At 54.1% G+C, this 26,343-nt stretch overlaps 2 protein-coding genes and 1 long non-coding RNA gene across 3 annotated transcripts in view; 1 reads left to right on the top strand and 2 right to left on the bottom strand.

Annotated features, from left to right (window-relative positions):
* The window catches only part of LOC119114124 (soluble calcium-activated nucleotidase 1), a 31,221-nt gene extending 8,710 nt beyond the window's left edge, over positions 1 to 22,511 (bottom strand). Inside the window, exons 1-5 of the mRNA XM_037238338.1 lie at positions 22,495 to 22,511; positions 21,520 to 21,742; positions 20,416 to 20,575; positions 16,497 to 16,562; positions 14,201 to 14,378 (exon numbers count right to left, since the gene is read on the bottom strand). Of these exons, the coding sequence (XP_037094233.1) occupies positions 14,201 to 14,378; positions 16,497 to 16,562; positions 20,416 to 20,575; positions 21,520 to 21,742; positions 22,495 to 22,511 (644 nt within the window). The remainder of the gene's footprint in view (positions 1 to 14,200; positions 14,379 to 16,496; positions 16,563 to 20,415; positions 20,576 to 21,519; positions 21,743 to 22,494) is intronic.
* LOC119113730 (acid sphingomyelinase-like phosphodiesterase 3a) lies at positions 5,993 to 9,613 on the top strand. Its single transcript, XM_037237978.1, has 3 exons — positions 5,993 to 6,080; positions 7,503 to 7,638; positions 8,177 to 9,613. Exons 2-3 carry the CDS (start codon positions 7,628 to 7,630, stop codon positions 9,546 to 9,548), a joined length of 1,383 nt encoding a protein of 460 aa, XP_037093873.1. The 5' UTR covers positions 5,993 to 6,080; positions 7,503 to 7,627; the 3' UTR covers positions 9,549 to 9,613.
* Positions 22,512 to 22,734: 223 nt separating the features above from the next.
* On the bottom strand, positions 22,735 to 26,024 carry LOC119113375 (uncharacterized). The gene is made up of 3 exons (XR_005095903.1): positions 25,966 to 26,024; positions 24,618 to 24,753; positions 22,735 to 22,822 (listed from the first exon to the last, which is right to left on the bottom strand). It is a non-coding gene; the product is annotated as an uncharacterized LOC119113375 (long non-coding RNA).
* Positions 26,025 to 26,343: the final 319 nt, after the last annotated feature.

Raw genomic sequence — 26,343 nt, 5'->3', positions numbered from 1 at the left:
GTTTTGCCGGTCAAGCCGGGTTCAGCACTAATCGCCAGAGAAGGGAGCGCACCACCGTCTCCCGGCTCCAGAGAGGAGCGCGCCACCGTCTCCGGCTCCGGAGAGAGCAGCGCGCCACCGTCTCCGGCTCCGGACAGCAGCGCGCCACCGTCTCCGACTCCGGAGAGAGGAGCGCGCCACCGTCTCCGGCTCCGGACAGCAGCGCGCCACCGTCTCCGGCTCCGGAGAGCAGCGCGCCACCGTCTCCCGGCTCCGGAGAGAGGAGCACGCCACCGTCTCCGACTCCGGAGAGAGGAGCGCGCCACCGTCTCCGACTCCGGAGAAGAGCGCGCCACCGTCTCCGGCTCCGGAGAGAGCAGCGCGCCATCGTCTCCGGCTCCGAAGAGGACCGCGCCACCGCTCCTCTCCGACTCCGGAGAGGAGCGCACCACCGTCTCCGGTTCCGGAGAGAGCAGCGCGCCACCGTCTCCGACTCCGGAGAGAGCGGTGCGCCACCGTCTCCGGCTCCGGAGAAAGCGGCGCGCCACCGTCTCCGGCTCCGGAGAGAGCAGCGCGCCACCGTCTTCCGGCTCCGGAGAGCAGCGCGCCACCGTCTCCGACTCCGGAGAAAGCGGCGCGCCACCGTCTCCGACTCCGGAGAGAGCAGCGCGCCACCGTCTCCGGCTCCGGAGAGAGCAGTGCGCCACCGTCTCCGGCTCCGGAGAGAGCAGCGCGCCACGGTCTCCGGCTCCGGAGAGAGCAGCGCGCCACCGTCTCCGGCTCCGAAGAGGGCCGCGCCGCCGTCTCCGACTCTGGAGAGAGCAGCGCGCCACCATCCTCTGGCTCTGGAGAGGAGCGCGCCGCCGTCTCCGACTCCGGAGAGAGGAGCGCGCCACCGTCTCCGTCTCCGGAGAGGAGCGTGCCAACGTTTCCGACTCCGGAGAGAGGAGCGCGCCACCGTCTCCGACTCCGGAGAAAGGAGCGCGCCACCGTCTCCGACTCCGGAGAACGGAGCGCGCCACCATCTCCGGCTCCGGAGAGAGCAGCGCGCCACCGTCTCCGACTCCCGTAAACCGTCGTAGCACAGCCCAGTCAGGCCAGGAGACACAGCCCAACAGGCGACGTCATCCTGCGCTGGGCCGCGTCGGCAGCTGGCTCCATACTCTCCGTCTGCCCCCCCCCCCCCCCCCTCCCCACCCGTCCTTGGATGGCGGCCGTCGCACGCCGCGCCAGGAGAGGGGAGGGGAGACGCTGCAGACAGCGGACGAGGTGCCTTCCGTGTGCGGCCCAACATGGCGTCGCGACGCCGGCCGAGCTGGCGTCAGAGCGAATTCAAGCAACGAGGTCATGTCCACGGCCAATTTATATCCAGTTGAGCTCGCCTCAGTGGCTCAATCCGCCGTTGACGATACTTGACCTGTGAACGCCCACCTCACACAATTGGCATGGCTGGAGGGTGCAGCAAGACGCGGGCCGGTGCAGTACGCGGTCGACTGGTCAGTGGCGCTAGGCTCCGGAGCGCGCGCCGGTCACACATGGCAGAGCCGCTGCCGGCCACCAGAGCACGGCCACCGAGCGACGACTGGTCAGTGGTGAGAGGGTGCGCAGCGCGCGCCGGTCACACATGGCAGAGCCGCTGCCGGCCACCAGAGCACGGCCACCGAGCGGCGACTGGTCATTGGTGAGAGGGTACGCAGCGCGCGCCGGCTACTCATGCCAGAGCCGCTGTCGGCCACCAGAGCACGGGCACCGAGCGGCGACGACAGCGGTAAGGTCAGGTTTAGGTGGAAGGGGTGCTTCAGTGCTTCAGTGGGTGCTTCAGTGGGTGCTTCAGTGGGTGCTTCAGTGGGTGCTTCAGTGGGTGCTCCAGTCCCCGCAGTTCATGTTGAGCAGAAAGATCTAGAGATCTTCTTTAAAGATTAAAGATTAAAAGATCAAGATTGAAAGATTGAAAGATAAAGATTAAGATTGAAAGATCGAATTCTGGGAAAAGCACGTCAGCGTAGTTCGGGGCGCGTTCAACCATTTTCCTGCTCCGCCCCTCCCCCCCCCCCCCCCCCCGCCAAAAAACTTATATTACGAACCTGTGCGCCTTGGCGACGCTGAGTCTACAAAACTCTACGTCCATTTCCCGATGCTCAGCACGCCTTGTGGCATAATTTCTGCACTCAGACACAGTTCTAGAAGACCTCTGAAGAACCGGGGATGTCCAGAGGCCCACCGTAAGGTAGAGAAGTCATGACAAAGTGGAAGGGATGACGAGACAAGGCCCCGTAACTGCGCCTCTTCCGTTAGTCAAACGTGCGGCACGCTGTTTTTGGCCGACTGCCAAAAGAAAACTCATCTCATACCTTTCTTTGAGCACCCAATGCAGTGATCACGTTACCATGTAACCACCACCATGTAACCACCACCATGTAACCACCACCATTCAGTGACCACCACCATGTAACCACCACCATGTAACCACCAACATTCAGTGACCACCACGTAACCCGGGCCAGCCTTCTACCCATTACGCACCTATTTACCTGCGATGCATATCATTACAAACAAACCCATTGATTGTTCCGCCCACGATGATGTGCGTGGCAGAGCTGAACATTTATAGAGGCTCCGATTGCGACGCATTTTCGAATTCCTACCACGTCGGTTCCCCGGTGGGACTCCCCCCCCCCCCCCCCCCCCGTGGGAACACGACAGGCGCTGCTGACAGTGCGCTCGCCACTCCGCTGCTAAAAATCGCTTCTCCAGATTCGAACGCACCAACTTATGACGGCCTCTCGACACATCGGCGTGTGGGTGCAGCGGCTACCGCGACACCCGGGTGGATTGTACCCATTAGCGAGCGGACCCCGTCGGCTGCCTCTGCGGCGGCGGGCCGTGACCGGCGGGCCACCACCTTGGTACGGCCCGATCTAAGCGCCCGAAATCCCCAGTTTGTTCCAAGAACGGGGTCGACCTGTATGAAGGCTTCAAATAACGTCACGCACGCCTGCCAGGAAACCAGGCGCTTGAACAGGTACAATGTGGTTTATTTTTTTATTGATATCTAGTTACTAAGCGCACGAAGAAATATGATGCTGATTATTCGCGGATCATTTTTGGGCTGTGGAATCCTAATATGAGGAGTTCGTTCGCCGCCACCAAAATAGCCCGTAAACTTTACACCCCTTTCGCATACAAGACGCCTAAGAACTGCGTTGATTAGAATACAGATCGAAAACGAAATCTGAAATCAGATGGAAGTCAACCAAATTCCACTACTCCCGCCGCACTCCTCGGCGGCGCCGGTCATCATCCATCCTCGCCGACAGCGGACGCTGCAGCGCCGGGCTAGTGCTGCATTCTGAGCAGACACTCGCTACTCGGGCGCACCTCTGTTCGTCTTTTTCAGCTCAAGGACGCGTTCGCACCACACGAATTCTAAATTATCCGACGTCAAGGCGAAAATGTAAAATTTAATTCAAAGCACGGTCATGGTCTTATTTGACACCAGCCTGATAAATAGCATGAGTAGAGCACCAGCGCTGCGCCTATATCATTGCTGACGGTAATGTCGTGGTGACGCTGCAGGAGCCGGACCACGCGTTCCCGACGACAAATCATGGCTGCAACGCCAAGAGCAATGCCATCGCCCGAACCATAAAATGGCCACCGTAGCATACCTTGTCCAACGTAGGGGATTTCCCAAATAATCTGGGCTGATTCGGTCACTGTACGAAGATGAACGTCAACATTAACGCCCCCTTAACAATAAAGTACCTGACATAACCGACTCCAATTTCGCGTTTGGAATTCGCCACTAACGCATTACAGCCCGCTCTCGCACGGCACGCACCACGCTTGGAAAAGACGGGTGAAAATCCCTCAAGGTCGGCGGGAGCGTTGGCACGGCGCTGACGCGACGCCAGATCGCCAGCGTCGCCAGATCTGAAGATTTCGGGAGCGGCGCGGCGCGTACAGCCTGCAGAGCTTGGACACTACTGGCCGCCGGCCGCTAGGCAAAATATTGAGCTCCGTTCGGAATTAGATAGACATCAGCAACAGATCGATGGACCGTGTCGGAAACCGAGTTACCTTGCTGCTAATCAAACACTCAATTGTCCAAAAATACCTTAAAAAATAGTTGCCAAACAGCTAAATTTAAATACAAAATTAGCTCGTCATGAAGTGAACAGCTAGCTTGTTTCGGCAAATGCGTTTTTAAAGCGGCGCACTATGTAAAAAATGCTTGGTATTTTTGCGGGAGAATCTAACGTGACAGCAGGTGGCCAATCAACCGTTCAAAGTCAGCTTTTTCTCTGATCACCACATGGTTTGCAGCGAACCTCCAACGGTGTCCGCAATTTGCAGTGTTAAAAACATCATGTTTATATCGGTGGTCGGTGAGGAAAATGGCCTTCCCTAAGGGGAAAGGCCTAAATGGATGGTGCGACCGAGCAATCTCAACAGTAATGAGCACGAGGGACAATGGGCGCCGGTGAAACCAGAACGACATCAAATGATTTTTGATAAAGACAGTGCTTTTAGCATTATTCCTTGTAGAATAACCAGGAGAAAGGAGATGTAGATGCATTGATATTTAGGTTACATGACTATCAAAACGAATATGAGTAATCTCAACATGAATCAACAACCTACTACTCTTAGCCGTTTTGATAAAGGCATGTAGCCGAAATATCAATGCATCTATATCTCCTTGCCCCCCCCCCCCCCCTCCTTACTGTACGAGGAGTAAGGCTAACAGCATTGTCTTTGTACGTGTATATTGCTCCTCGCAAATGCATTTCACAACTTGCAAATGATCTTTGGTGTCATTTGAAAGCGCATCAGCGAGCTACGACCAAAAAGTGCTCGATATTACTTTGAAAAGTGCTCGAGCATTGGAAAATCACAACCCCACGCTTCATTAGCTCCCGGAGATGCATACGTGATGATCTGATCGTAATGGTATTTGGATCTGCGTCACGATTAGACCATATATGGCAAAACGCGCATCGAGACAATGACTTCGAGATGAAAAACAATATACGCACAACGGTGCGAGTGTGCGAAAGCTCATGGGCTATTTAACAACTACGACAACGCTGGTGGTCGGAGACGTATTAACGCAGAGCTGATGCCTCTTTGAGCCCTTCACAAAGCCTCACGCGAAGCCCTTCAAAAGGGCCAGCGTGGCTAATCGACGGGTTGAGCCAGGTCATTTCCTCGAACCCCAAGTGACGACTTGATTAAATGGATCCGACCTACCTAAACAAATATGAAAATGATGCTTTCTAAAAAAAACAGATTTTTAAGACTAATAAACAAGATCTGCTTGCCAACAAAGTAGTTCTGCAACACACACGAACAAAGAGCAGCCGATAAATCCCACTCATGCGCTTTTTCCTCCAACGTAAGGCTAACGCGCTTTCGCAACAAAAGTACTAGCATATGGTATTCTCCTCCCAAAAAGGCCAGCGTTAAGTCAAACAGTTCCCAGACTTATCAAAAAACAAAGATGATGCTCCTATCAAAAAGTGAGGTGCAAATTAATCCTGATAGTCCGGCGATATTACCTTAACATGTGACCGGGAGCGTCTGTTTCGATGGTCACTTTTCAAAGCTGAATATATTTCTTCTTTTATTTTCTGGCCCACCCCGAATTATATGACTGCTCACGGCTCGTCTGAATCTGATGACCGAGCGGGCCCAACCAGGAATAAAGAGGTTTCTTTATTCCTTTTGTTTCCGTTTCTTTATTTATTCGTAGTGGAGGTTTCCTTTTTTCTGGCTCACACTGAATCATATTCTGAAAAAGGAGGACACCACGCACTAGTCCGGTCAGAACAAACTGCCGTCAAACCAACCACGCAAGCAGTAATTAAGCGATGCAAAACGCGATCGAGGCAAAAATCCTATTCACCGACGAATCTGGCGACATGCGCCGATAAATCGCGGCCCGATCTGGAGACATTTCACGGCGGCCCGGCTGGCAGCGTGCCGCCGCGCTGGGCGCATGCGCTGCTGGATCCACTCAGTGGGTGGCGGAGGCGGTGGTCGCTGCGCGCGCTAGTGCGGGGCGGGCTGGAGAGCTCCCGGAGTCAGGGCGTCGCTAGGTGAGCGATTGTCAGCACCGACGAGGACCGCACAGACGGCGCTGTCCGGCTTACACGCGGACGACGGCCGTGATTTGTGTGCTCAAGACGAGTGGCGAAGAGGTGTGAACCTGTTGCTATGCGCATCATCCGCATCCCAAATCACAAGACCGTCTCCGTGGTTTAGGGGAAAGATGCTGGACTCGTAGTTCAGCGGCACTGGGTACGAGTCCCAGAGCTCGCGCACTGACTGGCCCGACTGAAATCGAAAGGCCAGATGGCTACTGGCCAACGAGGTCCATGTCGGCCGTGCCGTAGCATCGTGCGGCGCATGAACCCCGCTGCATTCCTGTCTGGTGAAGGAATGCATATCCTATCCTATATATCATATCACATCATATTTATCATATCCTATACATCATATCCTATACATCATATCCTATCATATCCTATCCTATAAAAGGAGGAAGAAAAATTATCTATTGTACTTGATGCCACAACATGGGTGGCGTGTCAGGGTGCATGCAACAAGCTATGTAGGCACTTTAGCAGTTAGTAGTAGTATTTAGGTACTTTAGTAGGTACTCTGCGCCCAAAGCCACCCCTGCAAACCCTTCGGAACAACATTTAAAAAGTCACCATCACAAACTGAACATAGCGACACTCGTTTGGCATTGGCATATAAACACATCATGGATTTGAAGAAAAGAACGTAATGGGGAGAAACTCTCTGACGGGTTTGCAGCTCCACTCAAAACTCTCACACTCCTGGCCAGTTTGCAGATTCACTCAACAGGTCTCTGACCCGTCTGGTGTAAAGAGAGCGAGAAAGTCCTGCTGTCGTGCTACGGGGCCGCGGCACCGTTCACCTGGCATAGGAAGGGAGGCGTTCGCAGCCCAAAAGGAGCATGTTTCAATGCCAACCTGTGTGGCATGGAATCGGTCGCTCTGGCTACGAAATAACCCCAGCAGGAACAATTTAACACTCGGAAGGTTGAATCTTCTTGACGGTTAGATATGTAGAGGCTCGAACCACGATGCTTCTATGCTTGATATTAACATCAACAGTAATCTACGCTCTGCGCGGCCTCAGCTCGCAGTGCCGTCCATTTTAAATGCTCGTTAAAGGTAGGAAAGTGTTTGCAGCGCATGTGAGATGAATGATGACACTTCTGAAATAAACCACTGTAAAAGTAAGCCACATTACGCAAATCGCGTGATTAAACCGACGCGACGAGCGTACCGCCTCAAACATCCAACCATAGGCAGCTACGAAATTCGAATACCAGCATAAAATGCAAGCGCTGCATAAACCGAAGAGAAAACACTAGTGTAAACTGCGACACTACAAATATACGCTAAGCTATATGCTAAGCTATACTCTATACGGCAATTCACGCTCCCACCAGTCTGATGCAATCTGCCGTGTTTCGCTACCCTCAGAAGACTGCGACGACCGACACAAGCACAACCGCTGCATTTGGTGCAGTAGCACTGCGCGTGCGCAAGCAACAATCTTAACCTTCGTCATCCGTGAAGGTCAAACCCAGTCACGAGCGTCTGACACCATGCAGACCAGGTATGTCCTCACGGCTCACTATATGCACGGCTTGCAATCTGGCCCTCTGTACTTGACTGAATACCTAACTTTTAGGTTATGATATCCATTAAAAAAACCTTATTCTCAGGGTTTACAGATAGCGACGAAAAGATGCCAAATTTTCTTCGGGTGCGAACCTTTATCAACTTGAAAACGAAACACACCGCTGTGGTGTGCTCGTTATTTTCGAACTGATAAAATGCTAGAAGCCGAGTGCATTTCGCATCTTTTCGTCATTTTGTGTGAGCCCTGAGCATAAGGTTACTTGTTAAAATATCATATCATGCTGCTCGTATATGCTGCATCATAGTATCCTCGTATTTATTTGATCATCATATTGCTCAAATTACCTAGGTCCTCTTGGCAACTGTTCAAAACCAGTTGCATTGCAACATTCGGATTCATTTCTGCATAACCGTATTTCCTTGCCACCGATACACCTACTCACATCGTAGGACTTCTGATCGTTAGCCTGTGTCGTCGGCCCTGTTCATAAAACCACCCGTACTGCCGACAGAGGAGCGCCGCCACCGCTGCCTCTGCTGCTGCTCCCGCTGCTGCTACTGCCGGCGGCGCGCGGCGTCCACATGCTCTGGCAGCTCTCGGACGTGCACGTGGACGGCGAGTACGCGGCGACGGGCGCCGCCGCCGCCTGGTGCCGGCCGGAGACGGCCGGCCAGGGCTCCGAGCACTGGTTCGGCCAGCCCGGCTGCGGCCTGCCGTGGCGCACCGTCCAGTCGGCCGTCGACACCATGCGCGCCAACCTGCCGGGCGCCGACGCCGTGCTGTGGACGGGCGACACGGCGCCGCACTGGCCCTACCCCGACTGGACGCACGTGTTCCCCAAGCTGAGGCGTCTCGCCGACATGCTGCGCACGGCGTTCCCAGAGGCGCAGATCGTGCCCGTCATCGGCAACCACGACGCCTACCCGAGCGACCAGTTCCCGTCCGACAACGGCACCTTCTACCACGAGTACCTGGAGCAGAGCGGCTGGAGCGAGCTGCTGCCGGAGTCGGCGCGGCGCACCTTCCGCCGCGGCGGCTACTACGCCGTCGACGTCGGCGACCTGCGCGTCATCGTGCTCAACACGGCGCTCTACTACTACCGCAACCGGGACCTGCGCCACACCGGCGACGACCCGGCCGGCCAGCTGGCCTGGCTGGACGACCAGCTGGCCGCCGGCCGGCCCACCATCGTCACGGCGCACATCTCGCCCGGCTTCCACCACGGCAGCGTCAACCAGACGAGCCTGCGCTCGCCGCACAACTACCAGCTGTGGCGGCGGCTCAACCGCGCCGGCCTCAGCACGCGCATCGCCAACATCTTCGGCCACGAGCACATGGACACGTTCCAGAACGTGTACCGCCGAGACATCCGGCTCGAGCAGCACACGTCGGCGCTCAACACGTACTTCATGGGCCCGAGCCTGTATCCCGGCGCGCGCAGCCGCCCCCGGAACCCGGGCGTGCGCGTCTACACCGTGGTCAGCGACCGCGTGCTCAACGACTACATCCAGTATCACTTCGACCTGGACGCGGCGAACCGCGCGCACTTGCGCGACCCGGAAGTGTCGCCGGCCAAGTTCTGGAACATCACCTACCGCATGCGCCAGGCGTACGGCCTCAACGACCTCACCACCATGTCCATGCACCTGCTCTTCAAGATGATGAAGGAGGACGACGCCGTGTTCAAGAAGTACTGGCGATTCGCCGGGGGACTCCACGACCAGCATCCAGCATGTGACGCCAAGTGCAAGAAGGAACGGCTGTGCATCATCAGCACTCAGGTGGACGCAGCCATGGAGGAGTGCCTCGCCGGCGTCGGCCAACTGCTCGCCTCGCTCGGTCTTGTGCTGGCCGCCGGCCTGCTCGCCCGACTCGCCGCGTAGCGCGCGGAGCGAGGCGCCGACCGAGCGCCGCGCCGGCCCGCTCCCGCACAGGGCGCGAAGTTGAGACGTGCGCCGAGGCAGCGAGGGGGGGGGCTTACGCCAGCTGAAACGTGGGTCGAAGCGGGAGGGGAAGTCAGCTGAGACGTGCGTCGAGGCGGCGAGGGGGACATCGAGTGAGACGTGCGTCGAGGCGGGGGGGGGGGGAGTCAGCTGAGACGTGCGTCGAGGCGGGGGGGAGTCAGCTGAGACGTGCGTCGAGGCGGGGGGGGGGAGTCAGCTGAGACGTGCGCCGAGGAGGCGAGGGCGGGCGCGTCAGCTGAGACGTGTGCCGAGGCGGCGAGGGGGCAACACGTCAGCTGAGACGTGCGCCGAGGCGGTCGCGCGCTCACTGGCTGGCACGCAGAGCAGGTCGACTCACGCTGACGCGGCGCCGGAGCGCTAGCCCGGCTCGTGGCGCGCCGGCGGTGGTGGATGAGCCAACACAACCGGCGTCGCTCTGTTCGCGGCGAATGAAAGGGGGCAGCGTGCCTGTTTTCGAATATCCTCATTGTCACTGCGATCACGTCCAGACGAGATGAGTGACTTCCTTCAGAAATCAGAGCCCGAGCATACCGCATGCAGTCACCTGCGAGCTATTGCCATTTCTGTGTCCGACGTGATGAACGTGCGAACATACCCATACAGCATGCCCAGCCCATGTTCGCGCTTCGCGTCTGCAACGCCACACCCGAGAGCCGGCGCCTGCCCCCCGCTATCTGGTGTGGCGCCGTCCGCTGCGTCGGACCGGCGGCCGACGCTGCTCCGGCTCTCCATCGGCCGACGCTCTGCCGTCCGGGGCGCCCCCGCGCCGCTGCCATCCCTGGGCTGGCGACGCGACACGGCGGTCTCGGCCGCGTGCCGCTCGTCGTCAGCTCGCGAGGGGGGAGGGCAAGGCACGCGGCGTCGGGCCCGCCGACCGCCGAACGCTGCTTCATTTGTACCTATGTTTGCTTGTTCATGTTCGCGTCGATTATCACACCTGGTAGTGGCAAAACGCTTGCGGAGGAGTGCCGCTGCACGCGGCGCGTGAGTGAGTGGTGAATGAAGGTAGCGGGAGGCTCCCCATCCCTCTTGCGGAGGGGTGCCACATCACGCAGCGCGTGGGTGAGTGGCGAATGAAACGTCGGGGGACTCCCAACTACTCTCTTATACCAGTTTTCAAAGAGAGCGGAAGTCGATGCAAAGGTTTACAGCTACGCACTGTGAACGACGCGTCTTGACCTTGCGGCCAAAGCCGCGGGCCAAGGCTCCAGCGCAGGCGTACATTAGCACATCACGGATCTATCTATGCTGTCGTGCAACGTGATCAAATAAAGCGACGGAAGCCATGCGCGTGTGCGCAACGCCTTCGACCACACCGCTGGTGTCACACCACACCGCATCAGAGTCGGCTGGCAACTGTGCGCGAGCTGAGCGGCAGCCTAACACCCCACCAGACGCTTGTAGACCAAACACCTCCCGGAAAGATGAGGTGCTCGACGAACTGTGCACGGTCGCCACATGGCTGTGTCGCGCATTATTCGAAACTCAGTACTAAATGTCGCACGCTTCGGTATCCAGTGGCCCGTGGTCAGGACGGACCGATTCCGCTAATGTTGGCGTTAATGAGAGAATTCGGGCCAGATGGTTGGCTAGTTTGACTAGATGACTAGTTTAGCTGGATGACTAGTTTAGCCAGCGCGGCAGACGAGTGACTAATTCAACCGCCTCTGATCATCCCCTCAAAACTTTTACTCGGTGCGAAAATTTAACATACATTGATCAAAATATTTGTGCATAAGCGCTGAATTAAGCGCCAAATATGTTTCGGCTTCAAAAATAAAATGGAACTTGAATGTGTGATGGAGCCCTTGGTATACATGAATGTGCTACAGCCGTTGGAACAGCCGGACGGTGTGCTGAAAGCCAGACATACTGAAATGCCTGATAGCAGCTGGACTAAATGCAGCCTCCAAACCAGTCACTATGCGTTTGATCGCTGTTACTCGAGCAGACATTCGCTCCAGACCGAGCTTCCAGCAATGCGGCATCTGCCGCTGTCTGATTTCCTCCGCACAGATGGTGTCCCCAACAAAGGCGTACCGATAACTGTCTCATTCTCCAATCAGGTGCGTACCGACTAACGTCTCATTTTCTCCCCAAAGACAGGGTACCCAGCAAATGAGTGCTCCCCATTGTCTTTTTCTTTCCGAACGGTGCCCCCAGGACGTGAACGTGATTCGCCCAACCAAAGGCCAAAACCCAATCTTAAAATCAACATTTTTACAGGAGGGTTTCTTGTTTTATTCAAATACTGCATCAACAATCCAGAAAACAGCATATTCTCGCAATGGCAATGAGCGTCGACACGAGCCACCAGGATACGTGGCTACTAAGACGGCTCGCTGGGTAAAGCGGGCACCCCGCGGGCTCCTGGCGCCACCACCGATGGCGAACCACAGTTGCTGCTCGCTGCCACTAGACGCCGCGTCGGGCGGCCCACGATGGAAGGCGGCCAGAAACTGATAAATGTATGTAGCGGGGCCCGAGCTCCTCAGTTTCTTATGCCGGGTCGGCATGTATTTCAAATCTAGCCCTACAGGAGGGTCTCAGAGGTACCCTAAGGTTTTACAGAGTAACTTCTGAACGACATTGAGCACAGGCCAAAGTTTAGAGTACGCGCGGCCTTCCCAGTTCATGTGGTTTTGAGGCTTCTCAACTACCTCGGTTATTCATGACGTCTTTCTGAGGGCCAAATTGGTGACATTTAGCTCAGAAGTGCAACGCACATTTCTCGCAGGAAATGCAATTCAGAGGTGCTTTAGACTGCTTTGCATCAACATGTCGTGCATTGATATCGTTCCGGTTGCTTCTAAAAGGTCAGGTAACTCAGGGACAAGAGACGTCAAACTCTACTTTCCAGACTTTTTCCAGATTTGATCTTTTGAAGATCGCAGGATTTAATCCTTCATGGCACACACCTCAGAGTTTTAAAAGACTACTCTAACACGTTCTATCCTAGCCGGCTGGATCTTGGCTCGGCTCGGCTCGCGCACACGCCGTCTCGGCGCGCTGCGTCCATCATAATGCCACAGCGACACGCACAAGCGGGCGCCTAGATAGACACTGCCCGCCTCCGCGGGCTCGGGCACCAGTCAGCTGATTACCCGTCAGCTGACCTGGCGGGTCGGCGCCCGAAGGCTTGTGTCATGACATAAGGCTGTGGGGCTCCTTCAAAACATCATGATGCGCCCCATTGATGTGACTTGCTTAATTATCGGTACAGCCGTGCGAGTTAATGCAACGGTGACCTCACTCTATTTGACCTGCAGTGACATATAACAGATCGCACATTTCGGTGTACACTATTGCCAATCTGATACGTTTTCTGAGAGCTATTCAACGCCGCTCTCCGCATTGTCCAAGCTGCATGCTCAGTTCTTCAGATGACAGGAGGGGTCTATCGAGAGCTAATTTGACTCCGATAACCTGATTTGGCCCGCCAAACGTCACGTTCACCAGTGTTAAGCCATACAAACCTGATATAGGTTTCAAATACCATATTCCCCTGGCTCTAGCTTGCTTAAGTTTTACTTAGATCTCATAGGAGCGTGTCACACAACCTTTTCCAGCGAGGTTGAAAAGCGCACGCTCGTAGGGCGATGCTACCTTATACCCGACAGTGTGTTTCGGTGTCCTGCTCCATAAAGCGGTACTACGCGGAGCCGCCAGCAGAGCAGGACAGGACGGCTGACCCGCAGGCACCGCGCCAAACCCGCGGTCCACCCCTCTCGTCGTCAAAGACCTCCTTTAGCCGAACACCGACGCTCAAGAAACGGCTGGAACAGCCCGGAGTCGGGACCACCGTCAGGCATTAGGTGGCAAAAGAGGAACTGTCAATGTTGATCGTCACTTTCCAGATACCATCGCTTCCCTGTGAATGGCAGCATCGCCTCATTTCCCCCTCCGGCAAATGCGGCGATGTCAGCACTGAATACTACCGAAGGTGCTCACTTCAAAAAGGACCACCGATCCGTGCCCACCACTCTCTCGCAGCTCCGTCTCAGCAGTTCCCAGCACGTGTGAGCACTTCCCACTGTCGGGGCAGTGAGTGGTGTCGGAGTATTCACCACTGTCGTAGTGGTGAGTTGTATCGGGGCACTCACCACTGTCGGAATGGTGAGTGGTGTCAGATTACTCACCACTGTCGGAGTAGTGAGTTGTATCGGAGCACTCACCACTGTCGGAATGGTGAGTGGTGTCAGATTACTCACCATTGTCGGAGTGGTGAGTTGTATCAGAGCACTCACCACTGTCGGAATGGTGAGTGGTGTCAGATTACTCACCATTGTCGGAGTAGTGAGTTGTATCGGAGCACTCACCACTGTCGGAATGGTGAGTAGTGTCAGATTATTCACCACTGTCGGAGTAGTGAGTTGTATCGGAGCACTCACCACTGTCGGAATGGTGAGTGGTGTCAGATTACTCACCACTGTCGGAGTGGTGAGTTGTATCAGAGCACTCACCACTGTCGGAGTGGTGAGTGGTGCCAGAGCACTCACCACTGCCGGAGTGGTGAGCTGTATCGGAGAACTCACCACTGTCGGAGTGGTGAGGGGTGTCGGAGTACTCACCACTGTCGGAGGCGCTGGCTCCAGGCGGCCGCCTCGTGGATGAGGTAGCCCGGCGCCACCAGGCCGGCCGCCGCCATGAGCCGCTGGTACACCGGCTGCCAGTCCAGGTGCTCCACGCCGCCGCCGCACGAGACGCGCTTCACAAACTGCGGGTTGTGGTTCAGCACCTCGCCCGTGGCTGCGGGGACGGGGCCAAGTTAGGTTCAGCCGACGACACTGGGTCCAGTAAGGACATCTTCATGGCGGGATATGTTACACACGTTTGCGGTCTGTCGGTGAAAGACACATTTTTTTACATTCCGCAGCTAAAATCCAGGGCATTGGGACCGTAGGCCTTGAGCGGTCTAGGGAAGCTGTCACTGCGACCACGAACAGGCGGCTTTAAAACTGCGGTCGGAAAGCAAAGTAACCGGCAGTGTTTGTCATAATACATCTAATACGGCCTGGGAGGCGAGATTATTTCCCAGAAAGGCTCGTATCAGACCCACCCAAATCGCACCGGTCAGCCTGTCTGTCTCGCTAATAATAATCTCGCTAAATCTAGCTAAAATAACTGCCTCGTTATCTGGAGAGGGCAAAATTGTTGTCTGGCGCCCGGTCGTGAATAGTATTCCACAGTCAGCGGGTCCCGCCGCCACCAAACAAAACGCCGAGCCAGGGATGAAGGCATTTGTTTCCTAGTCTTCTTGCACCTATCTATACGCTTCTACATAGTACCTCATGAAAATAACTACTTGAAAAAAATTATTTGCCCAGAGCCGATACGATTGGCTCGGAAACTCTTTGTTCGGCCACACGCGGCAAGCTCAGATCCTGACTGAGCGGGGCTAACGGCGCGCCCCTGGTGTCCGGACCGGGAACTAACACATGAATATCGTAGTTTTTTTCTAGATGGTGCTCTGGGCTTTGTCTTATTCATGCTATTAACCGATGACTCGCACGTCGCTATCATTCAATTCGCCGATGACACACATATGACAAGAGCGGCTCGCAACAGCTCATCACTAGGATGAAGTGTACCATCAGCGCCTTGCATAAATGGTTTTGCATCAACGGCATGAAGCTCAGCACAACACACGCAGATGGCAGTGAACGGCACTCCGGTATGTTGTGCGACTTCCCCCACACACTGAGCTTCCGCGGCTCAGTCAGAGATATCACAGAGATATCACAGATATCAGAGTCAATAACACCAGTCACCCCAGCGTTCAGGAACATATCAGCATGAGTCAGAAACGCAATTGAATACTCGTAGCGTTACTACGCGCGACCACGACCCTTGCGATTTTAAAGAGCATTGTGCGAGCATTGGTGTTGTTTCTAGTCAGATACCCAGGTCTGCATTTGGCTGATGTCGCAATATCAGCCACATCCTCAGCCACATCGTGTGCGGAGGATCGCGAATTTCTGTGCGTGAGTGGTGACAGGTAGGAGGCGATGCGTTCCCGAATCAGACACCACGCGACAGCTCGGATGGCGGGCTGACGGCCACCTCATAAGAGTTTCAGGCTGTGCGCGCAGCTCAAACAGGCATTGTAACCGGGCGGTCAGAGAGCATCCGTCTCAAGACCGAACGCAATATCAGTGAGAGGCACCAACACGACATGAAACGTGCCGACTGAAGGACGATTATGAACGACAGAAACAGGCAGGTGCCGAATATGACAACGGGGCGTAAGAGAGCAGAACATGCTCAGCGTCGACATTCGAGCGCCGGTCTTTCGACGCGTCATGAAACCGATAGTAGCATCGATTTAGTCCATCAACTCAGACTTGTGTACAACTAATAATATTCGTGTATGTGTGTGTCAACGCACCAGCCTGTCAAGAGCATTTCACTTGTGTTGTGTTCCCTGCATGTGTCATTTACCGTAGCGTGCCTAAAGCCACCGCGTGGATTTAAGGTAAATACATTGCCACCACCACACCTATGATTCATCCGCGTACTCGGCCCGGGCCCTACATCTGTTTATGCTCGGAAGACCACAGGCTGGCGGACAGCCCTGGGACGCTACATGCCACCGGACGCCAGATCGCCGGGCTGTGAGGTGGGCGCGGACTTCAGGACAACTTACGCTGTGGGGATTTGGAATTAGCTTTAACGCGGAGCAGCGCGACACAAAACACTGCATCGTTAACTTCTCGCAGACGCTGGAAACTGCAATTTTGTTTAGTTTTTAGCGCACGTGACCGTGACAAATTTGCCCACCGTGACTGTGTGAAAATTTGCCACTGGTCAGTGATACAACACGAAGCCAGCAGCACGTAACACAGTACGCGTAATCTGTCTACTCACTTGTGGTCCACTCCTTCCCGAGGCCGCCAATGTACAAGTGCTCATCCTTCACCGCCATCCACTCCCCTGAAAAGTGAGAGAAAGTCACAGTGAGGGAGATCCGCGGCGTTGCTAGACGACTGGTCAGCAGAAAGTCGCTCAAATGAATCCAACGGCCGCTTCAGGCAACAGCAACACCCGCAACTGCCAACACCGCGGGCATTTCACGCGGCAAGTCCCGCCACCATGGGTTGATTGTGAGTACGGCGAGCAGGGTCCAGCTGGCATCGCGGGGGTCGACTGTACGCCGTTAGGATGATTGTGAGTTATTCGCAACGGCAACACGAGTCGGACCGACAGGGTCCAACTGGCATCGCAGGAGCTGACTGTACGTCCGTTAGGCGATTGTGGATTATTCGTAACGGCAACGGCAACACAAGTCGGACCAGCAGGGTCCAGCCGAGATGGCAGGAGCTGACTGTACGTCCGTTGGCCGATTGTGAATCCGTCGCAACGGCAACACAAGTCGGACCGACAGGGTCCATTTGGCATCGCGGGAGCCGACTGTAAGCCCCTTGAGCGATTGTGAATTCTTCGCAACGGCAGCACAGGTCGGACCGGCGGCCCGCGCGTCCCCGGAACGCGATGAACATGGTGCCAGGTGAGCGTTTGGCGATCACGTGCGGCACACCCCGACACTGCCGCCGGGATGGAGCTACCACATAGGAAAAGCAGCGACGAAAAGGAAGCATGTCGACCGATTACAGGTATCTGCGGGGGTTTACGGGAGCATTCGCATGACTACCAATCCCACCACAACATATGGGACTGTGATGGACTCTCCAGGGATTTTGTGATAAATCCCGGACATAACAGGGATTCCATGATGCAAACCCAAGCCCACATATTACGGACTGGTTTCTGTTGGCATAAAACACAGGCCTTAACACATGCCCGAGTGACCGGCTGAATACCCCTCGCTGGGGTGGGGATTAATTTGACCCCCGTAAAATCTCGAAAGCTAAGATAACAGAAGTATACGATACTTCGCTACAGCTACAGAAACAAAACTCACAAGGCACATTGACCTATGCATGAACTCACTTGAGTAGAAATTTCAGACTCCTAGGGCATGACCTTGTGTTGAACAGGGTCAAACAAGGTCAAACTTCAAATTGGTGTCTCAAGTGCCCAAAACCTACCCATGCAATCCCCGTGAAGCTGGATACCCATTGGGTATCCAACTTGGGTATAATGAATACCCGTTCTAAGAAAAATAGCAATCAGGCCAGTGACCTCGTTTCACCTTCATAGTCTCAAGGTGACCAAATATCTACCAGGCTATTCCTATTTTGTCATTCGACTAAGCGCCAGACATTACGTATAGCGGTATGTTTCGAAACACAAAATGTTGACTTGGGTCCTTCTAAGTCATTGAGCTACTCTGATCTTTCAAAGGTGTCTGTTGCGGTCCCTGTCATAAATGTATTAAAAACGAGCACCAGAAACCATCCCATAAAACCAAACTCCCGAGTAATAATACAGGTTAGTGCTGACCTCGGTCTGACCTTCATACATGACACCAGGTCAATATAATTAGTTGCAATTCTGAATTCATTTGGTTTGCTGCCTAAAAAACTATCTTAGATATGTATGGCTTCTTCCAACGCTCCGCTGTTGCATCACATTTAACGATTCACCAGAAATGCCCTTCGCCGGCAGCCATGTCCTGACTTTGACCCGCCACAGGCCAGCGACCTTACAAAGTACATCTAATTTTGTCATCAACGATTCACTATTCAATTATCTACAGCTCTGAAAAGTATGGGGCGGCTACGCCGCATCGCTCGGAAATCATTCTGGAAAACTTCGGGGGTTACTTTGATCCTCCTACCCAAGAGCATGTTAGCATATAAATAAGAAAACACATATGCTGTAGCATGTAAATGGTTCAGTGCTATGTTAATGTGCGGCGACTGCACAACGCTCCTTTGTCATACGGCAGTTACATGTGTTAGCATACCACACGACCAAAATTAACCTAAAAAGTAACTTTGCCAGCGATTGGCCGACAGAGTTCACTTGTTCGAACACAGCTCAATAACGATCCCTCGCAGCAACACTAATTTTTTAGCACTAATTCATCGCTCAATTTGGCATCCTTTGTAAAAATTGGAAGCCTTAGTCTGCCAAGGTCAGTGACTTAGGTCAAGTCAAAAACGTCAAATTCTGAAAAAGCTTTGACCACGCACACCTTTCGTGCGCTATTTGTTATTGTTCAAACTGTTTGTCGTAATAGAACATGGCAGTACCTACAGTTTGTTTCTTTCAGATTTCTCAAAACAGGCGAGGTCAGTGACCTAAGGTGAGAACAGTTTTTGACATTTTTCCTCCATAATGGGAAACTGTACGCATTTTTGTGTGGTTTTAGCGTTTGAATATGAGTCAACGACTACTAGCTCACATGCACAACCATTATATAACCACAGAGCACATGACATTGGCCCAGGTCATAACCTACCCTAATTGAAGCCTTCTGCAAAACACATGCCGAACCCAACATACGCAGTTATATTAGTCATTTTGGGCACAGGATTAAACTATTTCGCTAAAAGCATGTTGTGGCATCATTACAATGCATACTGAAGTTACAATAGATCACGTAAGGAAATGCAAGGTCATGTTAGGTCACCCAAGGTCGATGGCATATGTTGCCAGTGGCGGGGAACCTAGATGAACGAGCGCGATGCGTGCAACCACCCCTACGTCGTGTTTGTGAAGCTGATGACACATAATGTCATGTATCAACATGCCGGTTCTCAGTTTGTTACGAACGCATCGTCAAGCGTTGAAGGGACTATGCATAATGTATACAAGAGCTTTGCCATCTCGAGTAACAACACACCATTTCTGACCACAGAAAAGCAATGCAGTCGTCAATTAAACCCGATTAGCTACATTTTTCGTTTGGATGGTTTGTGAATTTGACCTATGTTGACCTCACCCGACCTCTAGGTAACCCTAAAATTGCATTTTAAGGTCTGGGATATGTTTTTCCCACAGTTGCATCCTATAAAATAAGCTTAAGCCAGAAGCACATTGCGAAAGAAAACAAAAAATATTGTTCTTGAAAGCTACTGATTAACCAATTTTGAAAGATGACCTGACCTGACCTGACCCTTGTGGGGGGACAAAAATGACTGGAATAGACTCCATGCAGTATTAACACTTGTGCCCTTAATAATAACCTCTTAACGCTCAGCTTTTGTGCTCTCAATATCCGTCTCGACGAATAAACACGTGTTTTGACTGCATCTATCAGAACGAGCGTTTTTCGTTTCGTGACCTCTGGTAATCTCATATTTGACCTCAGGTCAACAATCTTTTGTGAATCCTTCATGACTTGACGAGACCTCTACACGACTTGACCTCCACAGCGGTATCTTTGCTTTTTTCTCGTAAGACGTCTGGAGGTAGGAGATCACAAGGGGTAAGTTAACTCCACGGCCGGGCACTGTTGTATCAGACCCCCGACCTGGCGCAGGTTTTATTTGATTTTATGTTTATTTTCGATTATGGACATTACTCAGTGCATAATATGAAGAGTGGATTGGCGCATAACCGGAGCGCTTAAATCTGAGCGCCTCTTAAGTCAACTAAAGAGGCGCTCGGAAGCGCGCTTAAGTTAGGTTGAGTACCATCAACTGCAAAAAACGCAGCGTCCAAAATACCACACATTAACATATAACAAAGAGATGAAGACACTTTTACTACACGCAAACTAAATGTATTAAACTATCACCGTAAGACGTCAAGAACCAATCATTTACATCACAAACTTGAAATATTTCAAAACATCTCACGTTCGATGTCCCCCGAGCGTGTCCCGTTCTGGCTGTCTTGCCTTCCGACCACCGCCTGCGCCCGGCGGCGTACCCACCTTTAAAGCCCTTGGCCACGGCGCCGTCGCCGTCCGCCAGGATGAGCCAGGGCACGGCCTGACCCGAGGTCAGGCGGTACACCACCCCGGTGCGGTCGTCGACGGAGAGCAGATGACCGTCAAACACGACTAGCTCCGACAGCTCCATACCCCGACCGCCCTGCGTGACGCGCACACCGTGTCAGACCGCGGGCCGTGTCAGACTGCGGCGGTGACCTGGCCTGGGCCGCATTCCCCGCTACCAAACGCCGCCCACAAGCTGCAACCTACGTCATAGGTGTAGATAGTTAGTCATAGTATGACGCCGTAGTAGAAAGTCGTTTGTGTGTGACGTAGGCGCTCACGACGTCAGAGGTAGCAGCCCTGGCGAACGCAGCCCATGTCACCGTGCTTGCCGGGTGTGCTGTGCTGGGGAGCGGACGTGCTGGGACCCGCGCGTGCGGACAGTCGGGACAACGTGGACACACCGTCAGAGACCGTACGGACATTCAGGACAACGTGGACACACTGTCGGAGACCGTACGTGTGGACACTCCGGCAGACCACCAACAGGTGGCCAGTTCTTACACCTTGAGGCCGTCCTATCCCCGGTAAACGTCAGAACTCGTCTGAGCGTACTGCTCATATCTTTGCTGCCCGGATATGCACGAGCACATCACGGGCGCGCTTCTCAGACCGTGCCGGAGCGAGTCGGCATCAGCACGCGTCAGGCACCGCAGCTCCGCGCTCCGCAGAGGTCTGCGGGAGGTGCGCGCCGGCGGCTTCGCAACATTCTCACGGCCGCTTCAGCGAGGCCGCAACGGAGGACACGCACCACGGCGGTTGGCTGGCCCACTGCTTGCGTGAACACGGTCCATCGCGTAACACCAATATCGCAGGTGACCCATTGGTGTGACGTGACGAGAGGTACACTCGAAAGCAACCGAGCAGAGAACGGTAAAGCAGCCAAGTGACACAAACCGGATAAAAGCGGCCAGTTATACGGAAAGACTCGACTTACTAGGTACTTTACCAAAAGCTAAAGCGACCCAGACCTGACATGCACCAGTCCCTGATCCACACCAGCCCAGTCACCGTTAGACTGACGCAATCACCGCGACCCACCTGCGCCAGTGAAGACGTCAGCGTGACGTCATCCCCGTCCCACCAGACGTCGGCGGCGCGGCGGCGCTCGTCCCAGGAGAGCCAGCCTCGCCGCAGCACGCTGACCCACGCGGCGCCTCGCCGTGACCCCGTGTCCAGGTCACTGATGACGGCCACCCGGTAGCGCACGCCGCCCGTCTTGGTGGCCACCGGACGCGTCAGCGGGTATGTGGTGTTGCACTCGCTGGAGGGAAGAGAGGTGGGCGGACAGGGGTCAGCGCTTGGAGCGGGCGGCGGCACCGACGAATTGTTCACTACTGGCGATCCTGTCACGGTGGCACAGTACACGGAGTCACATTGGCTGCTGCGCACCGCAGGCGGGATCGCCCGAGCTTTCAACGACGCGTTCGCCTGGCCCGGCGCGGCGCTGCCTCACGGGAGCCTCGGGCAAGGGACGGCGACGGCGGTGACCCCCAGCGGGCAGGCAGCCGGCCAGGACACCGGGCGAGCAGCGTGGCCCGGTCGGTCGGGCCATCCCCCAGCCGTCCCCGTCCCCGAGCCTTCCCCGCCCCTGAGACGTCCCCGTCCCCGAGACGTCCCCGTCCCCCAGCCGTCCCCGTCTCCGTTCCCGAGCCGTCCCCATCTCCGAGCCGTCCAGTCCTCAAGCCGAACCCGTCCCTGAATCAATGGTGAGTCCGTCTCTTTGGATACAGCTTCAGTTTCGATTACAACGTTGGACGTTTCGGTATCACCACACCCAGTTTTCGCCAGGGTGTGACGATGGTAGTGGCGCTGCAGTCGCATGCAAACAAAGGAAACGCAACCGGACTAACAGTTACTGAGGCTGGACCCCGCATCAGAACTTCGATATGTCACATTCTGAGTGACACCAGTGGCCCCAAAAACCAGGCCTTGCAAAAATAGTCGAGATTGCCATGATTGACCCTCCCCTCCACTCCCTTCATTTTGAATGGTACCTGTTCGTTACAACCTCACCACAGGCCCATAGCCATACCAGCCGTAGGACCTTCGAGTCTATGCATTAAGGGCCTCACCTGGGTCCTGATGATGCATCAGGAGTCTCACCTGGGTCCTGACGATGCGTCAGGAGCCTCACCTGTGTCCTGATTATGTGTCAAGGGCCTCACCTGCGTCCTGATGACGCGTTAAGAGCCTCACCTGGGTCCCGCCAGGCCGGCCGGTGTCCACGGTTGCACGGTAAGACCCTGCCGACCGCGCTGCAGCAGCAGGTACAGCAGCACCACCGCCGCCGTCACCACCAGACCAGCCACCACGCGGCTCTGTAGGCGCACCGTCGAGTTGCCTGCAGGAGGCAGGCAGCGCCGGCGTGGGCGATAAGGGTCGCGCACCACGTGCGCCCCCCGAGCTGTTGGGGACAGCTCTTGAGGACCAGTTGAATTCGTCTCTTTTCACTACACACAAATAGCTGGTATAAATGCAAAATAATGTGGTACTAATCAAGCAGAATCTGGTATGAAATCACAGCAAGGGCACGAAACAGTTGACAAGCAGGTCAAGCATTGAGAAGACAATCAGTTTGGTATGCCGAAGTAGTTGAATGAAATCGTCATATCATCAAAAATCAATGAAGTGACAACTATAATCGTGTTGCCTCTGAAAAGGATGAAAACATCATGGGAAACAGACAGGGCGCCCCATATTCAAAGAAGCGTGTATGAAACCAACAGGAACAACCAGTATATGCAAACACGACCCATGACAGGCCCGACTGTTGGTATGTACCACGGGCACAGCCAGTGCCTTGGCGAGGGGACGCACAAGATTGAGGAAAACGCCGTCATTGATTGTGTCATTCTGGCGTCCGGGGGTGCCCAGGTCGACCTGGGGGCCCTTAGAAGAAAACATAGTATCATATTGGTCTCCTCCCTGACGCGGGAGGCCTTCTGACCCGCGCAGATGATCCCGGATTGACGCAGGAACCCAAAATGACGCAGAAAGCTCGCTGGTTGTGGCAGATGGTCCAATAATTGGAGAGGAGCCGACTGTGCTGTGCGGTGTTGGTGATCTCGATCCGAAAAAGACGGGTGCCCTGCCTCAGGGATCCCCGATCAGTGCAAGAGGCCGTCACACTAACATTTGAGATCATGAACTTTCGGTCGGGGGTCGTTGGTGTGACCCACGACCAGCCCCTTGGGCCCTTCAGTCTTCCAAAACGAGGCATTGATCTCTGCTCTCGAGAGACGATTCAGGTCCCTCTTCGGGCCTCCATAAACAAGGCCCGTGGCCGACCCGGGCCCACTTGCCTACACAAGATTCCCCGTCAGGCACCGTGGGCCCCGGATCGACACGGGGGCCCCGATAAGTATGTCAGGGACCCAGACTAATGCAAACCGTGAAACCCGGTCTCGGTCCTCTTTACGAACTGGGTCCACAGGGTTCAGACCGACGCGGAACCAGCTGCTCGGTGTGAGTGATCTCTGACCGACATAGACGCCCGCATTGTCTCTGGGTCCCCAAGCAATCGGTGCAAAAGGCGCTCTGATTGACATCTCAGGTCATGGCTACATGGGCCGAAATCCTTTATATGACCTGCAGCCAGTGCTCCGGTCCCTTATGCATTCCAATCGGCCCTTGATCGTCGGTTTCGGTGGCCCCTTGCCGGCACAGGGTACCCAGTCGGGCGTTGTGGGCCACTGACAGACGCTGGGGCCCCAAACAATGTAAATCACTGGCTCCGGCTTTGTCGCTGCTTCGAAAATGGGCAATCAGGCTCACACTGACACGAAGCCGACTGGGCCGTACCGATAGTGTCTGCCGACATATACGCACTTGTCAATCAGGGGGCCCTGATCAGCACAAAGGGCCCCCTGTCTGACATAGGAGTGCCTGGCCCTGTGGGATGGGGCCCCTGAATATGACCTCCAGGCAGCCTTCTGGGCCTTTAAATCCGAACCTAAACTGTTAGTTTGGAGGGACTGAAGTGCACCCCGACCCAAGGGCAGACGACACGTATCCCCTGTGCCCCCCCCCCCCCCCCCCTCCATCCGCCTGTGCCACTAATTTAGCCTGATAGTACGGCATGCACTTGAGCAGTGCCCCACATCAGACATCCCATCAGTGTTGGTAGAAGTGCATACCCATTTTGTATGTGAGGGGAGTTTGGAAGACAGCTTTCCTCCAGTCTTGCATGGCCGCCTGAGCGGGGGAGCAGCGGTTCTCGGTCTCCACGGTCACAGGCAGTGTGCTGGGGTTGGGACAACCTCAGCCACGGATCTGCCAACAAAGGTGTTCCAGATGAGGCAAGTTGCAGAAACTATGAAAACAACAGAAATCACTCATATAAACCATAAACATAGCCATTGCACACAACATGTCCATGCTTAAAAACAAAGGATTTCAGAATGCATGAAGGTAGCTACTTTCAGGAACTATTCCACATTTACATGGGGTTTTGAACTGAAACACCCATCTTGGAGATCATTTGGTGCAGTTCACAGCCATGCACTCCTTAAGACTTGAACCCCTTCAGATTCTGGGCTACAGGCCTGCAAAGTAAGCAATGCAGACTACTTCAGGAGACTATTTCAAGATCACTGAGGCATCCATGACATGCAAATTAGGTTATTCAAATCCTGGTGTTTCACTGGTCATGCTGTGATCAAGGCCAAACATATATCACTGTTGATTTGTTTTCTCCATATCTGTGTGACACGAGATCTCACCCAGCGCACATTAGAAATGACTCCTTGCTGCCTTAAGGGATGGGCTTGGGAATTCCACCTGGCACTGTAATGGCACTTATCATGCACAACTCACAGTTACAGGTTGTACTGAAAGAAATAAATATTTCACCAGGCATGACCAGAATAGCAACGCTGTTGTAGCAAGTACTTTAGAGTGTGCACACCACAGTTGTGAATGTTTTCTATTATCTATGCGTTCTTCATTTACTTCAGCATGTTCAGAGCCAATGATTCAGAGAATTAAATATTGTGATGACCACTTTTAGCAAAAATACAAGACAGTTGAAAGCAAGAAGTTGAAAATCCTAAGCCAATTAACCTGAACTGATTTCAGCACACACCTGCCCAAGGTTTATCACATTGGTGTCAATAAAAAACCTGACAGCAGATGCATGATAAACAAACTGGATTCAGGCCCAGGGTGGAAAACATAATGGGAAATGATGCCCTGAAAATCTTACATCTCTGCTTTGAGCAGTTTTAAAAGCCCTAGTTTGAGCCCGAGTGCATGAGGTAAGTGCTAAGCATCTGTAATATTTTTTACCAGGAATCGAAATTCTACACGGCATCGACCATGTAGGTAGCTACCGCCTACCGGCTACCTTACATGACGCGGTGTAGAATTTCTAAACATCCGTGAAACTATTCAACACAGGCGTTCACGTCTTACAAACATCTCAGCATGAAATAAGAAGCGTAACGATTTAATACCTTACTTCGAGAGCAAGCTGCTGCCACATACCTGTCAGGACCTCTTCTCGTAAACCAACGCAGCCGCGAAACAAGCCGGCCTAACCTGGGGCGGAATTGTAGACGTTGGCTTGGGCGGCCACTATGAATGTAGCTGCTGCGTCTTCTTCGTCAAAAAAGGATTTGCTGTATGCCGCTAAATTGTAAATATCCCGATGAAAGCATTCTATGCATGGGATCGTCCAGCGTTTCAAGCATCGTAACGTGTTAAGTGTATAAAAAAATGCATCGCACGTAAAGTTATTCATACCCTACCCCAGTCTTACTGCAGTAGGAGGGAATCAGAACTTAGACTAGACACTTTTCCCACGGCCAGGAGCGCAGCCAGAGCCTTGGTAGTGGGTTGACAAAGGGCCCCGGATGGTGAAAG

The sequence above is a fragment of the Pollicipes pollicipes genome, unplaced genomic scaffold (genome assembly GCF_011947565.3).
Source record: "Pollicipes pollicipes isolate AB1234 unplaced genomic scaffold, Ppol_2.1 Scaffold_7262;HRSCAF=8765_pilon_pilon_pilon, whole genome shotgun sequence".
Taxonomy (NCBI): Eukaryota; Metazoa; Arthropoda; class Thecostraca; order Pollicipedomorpha; family Pollicipedidae; genus Pollicipes; species Pollicipes pollicipes.
The sequence above is the reverse complement of the archived record's forward strand: the minus strand, read 5'-3'. Positions and strand labels throughout refer to the sequence as shown.